Source organism: Oncorhynchus clarkii, chromosome 19, assembly GCF_045791955.1.
Source record: "Oncorhynchus clarkii lewisi isolate Uvic-CL-2024 chromosome 19, UVic_Ocla_1.0, whole genome shotgun sequence".
In the NCBI taxonomy this organism is placed as follows: Eukaryota; Metazoa; Chordata; class Actinopteri; order Salmoniformes; family Salmonidae; genus Oncorhynchus; species Oncorhynchus clarkii.
This window is the reverse complement of record NC_092165.1, coordinates 7379942-7389778: the sequence shown is the minus strand read 5'-3', so window position 1 is coordinate 7389778 and position 9837 is coordinate 7379942. Positions and strand designations below refer to the sequence as shown.

At 41.2% G+C, this 9837-nt stretch overlaps 1 protein-coding gene across 1 annotated transcript; it reads left to right on the top strand.

Annotated features, from left to right (window-relative positions):
• The first annotated feature begins 735 nt into the window (after nt 1-735).
• On the top strand, nt 736-8645 carry LOC139374680 (C-type lectin domain family 4 member F-like). Its single transcript, XM_071115740.1, has 6 exons — nt 736-1053; nt 2025-2120; nt 2586-2720; nt 2955-3112; nt 4420-4532; nt 6998-8645. Exons 1-6 carry the CDS (start codon nt 951-953, stop codon nt 7134-7136), a joined length of 744 nt encoding a protein of 247 aa, XP_070971841.1. The 5' UTR covers nt 736-950; the 3' UTR covers nt 7137-8645.
• Nucleotides 8646-9837: the final 1192 nt, after the last annotated feature.

The window sequence follows — 9837 nt, the reverse complement described above, 5'->3', positions numbered from 1 at the left end:
ATCTAGTTGATAAAAGACTAATGAATCACTATGGTATGGACTAACATCTAGCTGTTAAAGGACTAATGAATCACTATGATATGGAGTAACATCTAGTTGAGAAAGGACTAATGAATCACTATGGTATGGACTAACATCTAGTTGAGAAAGGACTAATGAATCACTATGGTATGGACTAACATCTAATTGATAAAGGACTAATGAATCACTATGGTATGGTGAAGCAGCGTGTAATAGATTGATAATTGACATGATGACAAATACGACATATTGTTGAGATTTTTTTATTGTAAAAAGTTTCCTTTGTTTAATTGTTCTATTGGAAAATGTATTTAGATGTCTTGTTTTCGATCCAAATCAATAAACATAGTAAACAGCATCATCTTAGTTAATTTATTGATTTACTAGACCTACTGTTGACCAATAATAACTTGTGTTTGGGTTGACAAATCACTTATAGTATTAGGCCAAAAAAACATGAACGAGAGCTAGAAATAAAGTACGGAACAGAATGAACAAGGAATGAGGAGGAAGTTACACACAACTGTCTGGTCCACAAGGCTGAATCTCAAATGACTTCCTATTCACCCATGTAGTGCACTGAATAGAGAATAGGGTGCCATTTGTCTCACATCCCAATAGTCTCCTTCTTATTGGTGGATAGAGCCTTGACACATTCTAACACCTACGGCCATCTTATTGGTGGATAGAGACTTGAAACATCCTGTCACCAGCAGTGTTCCACAGACAGAGAACAGAGAAGTTCAGGATTTAGACACATCAAACCAACTACTGCTCAGTCAGATAGAAAGGTAATCATACAGTAAGTCAATACTGTAAGTAAAAGTAAGTTTGAATCATAGATATTACAATAAGAGGTCAGAAAGACTGAATTAGTTCATTCATTGATTGATTGGCGTAATCATTGATATTCGGTACGGTTAGTTAAGATGGCCGAGTACGTCAACAAACAGGTGATTGAATTGAATGAAGTTAATGAAGAAAACCGGAACAGATTAACGAGGAGTGTGAAGACTGAGACCCATCTCTCAGGTAAGAACTAAGTATTCTAAGTATCTTAGTGTCTCACACAGTAGCTGAGGCACGCAGGCAGGTCTGCACGTACAAACCAAACGCATTTACACACTAATACCACAGACTAGAAAAACACTTGTACATATTTATTGTTCTGTCTTCTGGGTGGTTCAGTTAGAATGGAGCAGGGTGTTCAAAACCTGCTGGGGTCACGTACACCAAAATATATCAATTCAATGTATTTTTTTACTTCAGTTTTTAGAACTATTTGGAACTATTTAAATAAGATTGATGATAACGTTTTTTTAGCAACAACACAGTGGACACCCCGCCAATGTTTTTGGTAAACAGCTGAGGGGCTGGAAAAAATGTAACCACTCTCAAATTCATAGAGAGAGCTACAGTATGTCTGCAAGGAGTGACCATCCATGATCAAAATGATAGTTTGAACCATTTGAGGCTGTGCAGTGTTTGTTTACATTTCCATAGTTTATAATTCCATGTTAAAACAGGTTTATATTTGGGTTCTGATGGGGCTAGACAATTAAACTAAGATCATGAGGTATTTCTAAGTTACATTTTTAAAGAATCAAATAGGTAAACATCATTCATTTAAATTGATGTTAAAAAAATTGATATAGCAATCGCAGATCTACTCTTTAAATCATGCTTCAGCTATATTGTGTAATTTCTACATACAGCAGCTTCCTGGTAATCAGATTTGAGATAAACCACACTCTTGAGCAAACGGTTGCTGCCAACCCTCCATTGGGGGAAAACCAATGACACATTCGAAATGTTTGGTTCTCAGAATTAGTTAGGGACGTGGGATGATGTGTGTTATGTTTTAATCTTAATCATTAATGATGATGTGTGTGTGTGTGTGTGTGTGTGTGTGTGTGTGTGTGTGTGTGTGTGTGTGTGTGTGTGTGTGTGTGTGTGTGTGTGTGTGTGTGTGTGTGTGTGTGTGTGCGATTGTTCCTCTGCAGATGGAAGAACAAGACTCTACAGGCTGGCTTCTGTGTGTTTTGGAGTGCTGTGTGTTCTACAAGTCACTCTCAACATCTCCCTGAGACTGGCTTTCGGTGAGTGTATTGTTATCTAATCATTACACTATATCAGAGTCCCAAATGACACACTATTAGCGCTCTGGTCTAAAGTAATGCACTCTATAGGAAACAGAGCGCCATTTGGGAACCTGTTCCATGTGGGACACTATTTCATGTTTAATGCATTCATTTTGACCAGGGCCCAAAGGACAGATGTGTATTTTATTATCACACCATAGTTCTGTTCTCACAAAGCAAGGATCACAATTCAGACTTACAGACGTTACATAGCTTGTGGGACCAGTAGTTTGACAATATGTTTGAGAAACACACAAAGAATGACAACACCACAACCGTTATCTCCCAAATAGCACCCTATCCTCTTTAAAGGGCACTACTTTTGACCAGGGTACATTGGGCTTTGGTCCTCGCTATTGCACTACAGAAGGAATTGGGTGTCATTTGGGATGCATCACATGCAGGAACTTCTTTGTTTTTCAGCCGGCTCTAACGAAGATAGGAACCAGTTAGAGGTCTGTTACAACACCCTGGCTACAGAAAGAGACATGTTGAGTGGCATGGTCAGTGTTCTGACCAATGATAAGGTGATTCTGCAGAAGAGGCTCTCTGGGTGTGGTAAGTTGGAAACCTGTCCCAATAATCTCTCCTTTCTCCAGCAGTGTGCACTTGTTCACTTCCCTTCCTGGATTTAAAAAGAAATGACAGGTATATGGGAATTCCCTCTAGCGCCCATGCCTACACCAACCAAATGCTTTTAGATTTCAGGAGAAAGAAGAGTTTACTGGAACGCAACCCAGACCTGAATATTTAAAAAACAACGGACGCTGTGTGTGTGTGTGTTGTCTGTAGGTACTGGAAGAAGGGTGGAAGGGAGATCTAAAGGATGGAGGATGTTGGGATCCAGCTGCTACTTCCTTTCTACTGAGATGAAAACCTGGCAGGAGAGCAGACTGGACTGTCTGAACAGAGGAGCAAACCTGGTGATCATAAACAGCAAGGAGGAACAGGTGAGGGAGTGAGTGAGTGAGTGAGAGAGGAGCAGACCTGGTGATCATAAACAGTGAAGAGGAAAAGGTGAGAGAGAGAGAGAGAGAGAGAGAGAGAGAGAGAGAGAGAGAGAGAGAGAGAGAGAGAGAGAGAGAGAGAGAGAGAGAGAGACAAGAGAGAGAGACAAGAGAGAGAGACAAGAGAGAGAGACAAGAGAGGAGAGCGAGGGAGAAAGCAAGTCATGATGTTGAGAATGTACTCCACTGATTCATGTCTACTTTACTTGACTTCATCAGGAAAGAGATTGATGGAGGAAATCTGTGTGGAATGGTACTGCTTGACCTACAGAAGGCCTTTGATACAGTTAACCACTGTCTCCTAATCTCCAAACTGGAGGCACTGGGGTTAAGCAGTATCCCTCTAGGCTGGGTAAAGTTCTATTTATCAGGAAGGGAGCAAGTAGTAGAGATTAATGGTCCACTGTCTCAGGCAAAACCAATGAGCCTCTGCTGTTTTTATTGTTTAATGATATGAAAGATGCTTGTTCTTGGGGCCTTTTTCTTTATGAGGATGACTCTACACTACTGTTGTCTCACAAAAGTAAAACTATGTTGGAGAGCATACTTCGCACTGACGTACTAACATTAGTAAATGACTTGGAGATAACAAGCTATCTCTGCAATTAGGGAAAACTGAAGGAATTATTTTTGGATCCAGGCGTAAATTGTGTAGGTTGTCTGAAATCAGAGTGGAGTTAGGGGGTGAGGTGCTGACTACTAAAACCTCTGTTAGCAACTTGGGATGTATCCTTGATGGAAGCTTGGGAGGTGTGAGCATGGCCAATAAGGTGCTATGGAAGGTTAATGCCAGGACTAAGTTTTTGGCTAGAATGTCCAAGCTGCTTGATAAGGACTCCATGAAAGTGCTAGCTGCTGCCCTCATTCAATGCCATTTTGACTATGCTTGTACTTCCTGGTTTGGGGGCTTATCTAAACTTATGTAGGGGAAGTTCAAGATAGCCCAGAATAAGTTGATCAGGGTAGTATTGAAGGTGAGTCCACGTACTCACATAGGCAGGAGCTGCTTTCAGGAACTAAACTAGCTGCCTGTTGAGGCTAGGGTGTCCCGGATTAGACTAGGTTTGGTTTACAGGAGTATTTATGGTTCTGCACCCAGATATTTAAGTGATTACTTTCCTCGTGTTAGGGATGCACACAATCACAGCACCAGATCAGGTATTAATGTGCATGTATGGCTTTTAAGTTTTATGTGTGCTTGTTTTTTAAAATGGTCGAATTAATAAACTAAACTAAACTAACCCTAACAGAAGTTGTTGTACCAGCTGGATGGTGATGCAGATCTCCTGGTCTGGATTGGTCTGACTGACTCCGTTAATGAGGGGACCTGGAAATGGGTGGACGGCACACCACTGACCACATCGTAAGAGAAATTACTACTTTTATAATACGGCTCTAACATCTGGATAGCATTTAGGATGATGTTTCTACCACAGTATCTGACAGTGTCTGACATTTTCACCTGTGTGTCTAGTGTGTGTCCTGTCCTCAGTGGAATGCATAAACAACATTTGGGGAGTTTGCCACACCAAGATTTAAATGCTAAAATTGTCACTGGACAGCATGGCCAATTTATTTACAATTTTCTGGCCCATGGTGTTGCGAGTGAATGTTTATCTTTTTAAGCTTGGAAAAGAAAACATTTCAGACAGATGTTTAAATCTTTAAACCACACACCCTCTCCACCGAATAGCAGGCAGGGGAAGCAAAATAGTGATTGCTTTGCAATGTTTGCAGTTAGCCAATGATTCCCTTCCAAACCACTCATTGTTCAATTTGCGATTTCCAACTTGTTGTGTAATGTTTATGTCCAATGGCCAATGAGCACTGATACATTTAATTTATAATTTCTGTTCATATGACAAGGATTTAAAAGGATTTGCCAGTAGATTGTGGACATGATTCATGAGGATGACTGCTTGTCTAGATTGCTAGCTAAGATTTTGAAAGTAACATGATCAGTCCAATCAAAGCTACAGTGTATTCGTAAAGTATTCAGACCACTTGACTTTTTCCACATTTTGTTACGTTGCAGCCTTATTCTAAAATGGATCAAATGAAATAAAATCTTCATCAATATGCACACAATACCCCATCATGACAAAGTGAAACAAATGTATTACAAATAAACAACTGAAATACCTTATTTACATAAGTATTCAGACCCTTTGCTATGAGACTCGAAATTGAGCTCAGGTGCATCCTGTTTCCATTGATCATCCTTGAGATCTTTCTACAACTTAATTGGAGACCACCTGTGGTAAATTCAAATTATTGGATTTGATTTGGAAAGGCACACATCTGTCTATATAAGGTCCTACAGTTGACAGTGCATGTCATAGCGAAAATCAAGCCGTGAGGTCGAAGGAATTGTCCATAGAGCTCTGAGACAGAATTCTGTCAAGGCACAGATCTGGGGAAGGGTGGAAAGCTATTTCTGCAGTATTGAAGGTCCCCAAGAACACTGCGACCTCCCTGATTCTTAAATGGAAGAAGTTTGGAAACACCAAGACACTTCCTAGAGCTGGCCGCCTGGCCAAACAGAGAAATAAGGGGAGAAGGGCCTTGGTCAGGAAAGTGAAGAAAGTGAAGAACCCGATGGTCACTCTCACAGAGATATGGAGTTCCTATGTGGAGATGGGAGAACCTTCCAGAAGGACAACTATCTCTGCAGCACTCCACCAATCAGGCCTTTATGGTAGAGTGGCCAGACGGAAGCCACTCCTCAGTAAAAGGAACATGACATCCCACTTGGAGTTTGCCAAAAGGCACCTAAAAAGGACTCTCGGACCACGAGAAACAAGATTCTCTGATGAAACCAAGATTGAATGCCAAGCGTCATGTCTGGAGGAAGCCTGGCACCATCCCTACGGTGAAGCATGGTGGTGGCAGCATCATGCCGTGGGGATGTTTTTCAGCGGCTCGGACTGAGAGACTAGTCAGGCTCGAGGTAAAAATGAACAGTGCAAAGTACAGATAGATCCTTGTTGAAAACCTGCTCCAGAGAGCTCAGGACTTCAGAATGGGGCTAAGGTTCAATAGATTAATGAGGGAAAAAACGATTTGATCAGTTTTAGAATAATGCTTTAACGTAACTAAATGTAGAAAAAGTCAAGAGGTCTGATTACTTTCAGAATGCAATGTGTAACGTGATTTGATGTCATTTCATCTGTGGCAAATGGCCTTGAGTCTTCTTGATGGGATCTTCTAATGTAAATCTATGGCATCACCCAAGGGGACTTGAACTGCCTAGCTCGCCCTGTAGATTCTGCTGTGACGTAGTGTCCCCATTAGTAACAGAACACTGAGCCAATCACAGCACAACTAAAGAACTCTACTAACCCCAACGCTCTGTATATTCCGCTGGCTGAAAACACCTCCACAGAAAGCACTGAGCAAGGCTGAAACACCTGCATTTTGGAGCTGTCTTACTCAAGAAAACAAAAAGGAAAAAACTTTGGAGGGAGGGACCTTGGATATTCTCTCCCAATGTGTTTTGAGAATGAGGTGAGGAGAGAGGACAGAAGGAATTGAGGGAAGGTGAATTCAGAAAGAACCAAGGGGTGCATTCAAATATTCTATATTTTCTCCAGAAGTGTGCACTTGTTCACTTCCATTTATGGATTCGAAAGGAAATCACCAGTATATGGTAATTCCCTCTAGCCCACGTGCCTACACCAACCCAATGCCTTTATATTTGTGGGAAGTAGTGGATGAACGCACCCTTCAGGAGAAAGGAGAGATCATTGGAACGCAACACAGATCTGAATATGAGAAAACTAATATGGTGGACTCTGTGTGTGTGTTATGTGTGTGTGTTATCTGTAGGTACTGGAAGAGTGGTAAGCCGTACTATGGTGGTACCAACAACAACGATTGTGTCGAGGTCTACCATCGGGACAACGTTTTGGCCAACTGGAACAATGCACCCTGCAACCACATGCTGCGCTGGATCTGTGAGAAATGACAGAAATAGCTACACTACCCTTCAAAAGATTAGGGTCACTTAGAAATGTCCTTGTTTTTTATAGAAAATAAAATGTTTTGTCTATTAAAATGAAATAAAATTGATCAGTAATACAGTGTAGGCATTGTTAATGTTGTAAATTACTACTGTAGCTGGAAACAGCAGATTTCTCATGGAATATCTACAGTCGTGGCCAAAAGTTTTGAGTATGACACAAATGTTAATTTTCATAAAGTTTGCTGCTTCAGTGTCTTTAGATATTTTTTGTCAGATGTTACTATGGAATACTGAAGTATAATCACAAGCATTTCATAAGTGTCAAAGGCTTTTATTGAAAATTACATGAAGTTGATGCAAAGACTCAATATTGGCAGTGTCGACCCTTCTTATTCAAGACCTCTGCAATCCGCCGTGGCATGCTGTCAATTCACTTCTGGGCCACATCCTGACTGATGGCAGCCCATTCTTGCATAATCAATGCTTGGAGTTTGTCAGAATTTGTGGGGTTTTGTTTCTCCACCCGCCTCTTGAGGATTGACCACAAGTTCTCGATGGGATTAAGGTCTGGGGAGTTTCCTGGCCATGGACCCAAAATATTGATGTTTTGTTCCTCGAGCCACTTTGTTATCACTTTTGCCTTATGGCAAGGTGCTCCATCATGCTGGAAAAGGCATTGTTCGTCACCAATCTGTTCCTGGATGGTTGGGAGAAGTTGCTCTCGGAGGATGTGTTGGTAACATTCTTTATTCATGGCTGGATTCTTATGCAAAATTGTGAGTGAACTCACTCCCTTGGCTGAGAAGCAACCCCACACATGAATGGTGTCAGGATGCTTTACTGTTGGCATGACACAGGACTGATGGTAGGGCTCACCTTGTCTTCTCCGGACAAGCTTTTTTCCAGATGACCCAAACTATCCAGCAAACCCGGAGTCGCCTCTTCACTGTTGACATTGAGACTGGTGTTTTGCGGGTACTATTTAATGAAGCTGCCAGTTGAGGACTTGTGTGGTGTCTGTTTCTCAAACTAGACACTCTAATGTACTTGTCCTCTTGCTCAGTTGTGCACCGGGGCCTCCCACTACTCATTCTATTCTAGTTAGAACCAGTTTGCACTGTTCTGTGCTTTTCTTTCAAAAACAATGACATTTCTAAATGACCCCAAACTTTTGAACGGTAGTGTACATATCGGTCAAATACACATCTTGTTTAAATGTGTTTATTATTTCATTACCTACAAATGTTTGATGTACATTAACATTTTCCTTAATATTGTGAAATTAACTGTGAGCACATTTACATGGTACCTGACATTATCTTTCTTGCTTTCACCTGTAATTAATTTGTGGCAATAGATTATTGGCAGCCTTTAGAATCAGTCACAATACTGTATCAGTTTCAGCTTTGTCCTTTTCCCTCTAAACAGTTTATTAATTAAGTATTACTTCTATGAAGTTATGAAATGGAATGAAATGGCATTGCTTCTATGAAATAAAAAATATGAGGATACTGTGTTGTGTTCTGTGTATTGGCCATAGAGACTATAACACATTAACATTTAAACGTAGGTTAACAGAAAGAAGAAAACATTAAGGTAATATGTAAATGTTTTAGCTGTGCTTTCGGACTAATCTGAAAAAAACATGTGCAAACTCTACACTTGGTGCCAATGCTTAGCTAGTCTTACTAACAATATTTCTGGTCTGATATCAATCATCGTTTTCACACTGACCACATTAGTTAAGTACAGACCTCCTCCTGCCCTACATTTGACGACAGCCTTATGGGGCCTGGTCAAAATGTGTGCACTAAATAAGGAATATTCATATGGCACTCATGGCATTCTCTCAACCTGCTTCACCTGGAATGTTTTTCCAACAGTCTTGAAGGAGTTCCCACATATGCTGAGCACTTGTTGGCCCTCAGGCCTTCAGAATCAACAGTGGGGGCGCTTGTAGCTTAAAGTGAATGGAAATTAAAATTTAGTGTCAACCAATCAGCTTTAGAGTTGGCTATTGTACGCCTGCTGGCTGGCTCCAGTGTTACACAGGAGCCAGCTAGCAGGCGTAGCGCGTACACGTCTTTTGATTGGATTACCAATATTGAGAGGCAGGTCCTATATGGGCAGGTCTATGCAGAATCTCAGAACTAGGAAACTGAATTTGATAAACAAATTAATTTGCGTACTACTAAGCTGTTTTTTCAACCCACAATGGCGGAAGGAGAAGATATCGATTTTGTAGAGGATATAATTATAACGGCATTCTCAAGACAAACTTTTCAAGAAAAGTTAGACATTGTCAGGAGAGGTCTACGCCGACGCTACAAAGCCTGTCACAGGCGGGAAAGGGGTTCGTTCGCCACTTTCAAAGTTCCAACTACGAGCGCTATCAATGGCTCACAGGCTCCGAGAAGCACTGCAAACTGTACTGCTGGGAATGCCTATTATTTGCAAGTGATCGATTTGGTGTTTGGGGCCACACTGGCTTTGCAAACTTGAGTTGTCTAACCAAGGCAGCAACGAGACACCAAAGTACGGCTGAGCACTTACAAGCAATGGTGCTTTTGAAAACTTTTGGGGACACCCGAGTGGATCTACAGCTCAACGAACAAGCGCGCAGGGCAACGAAGCTGCACAATGAAAAGGTATTGTACTCTTCCCCTGCAATTCTCTGAATAAAAATGTCAATTTCAAGGTGACG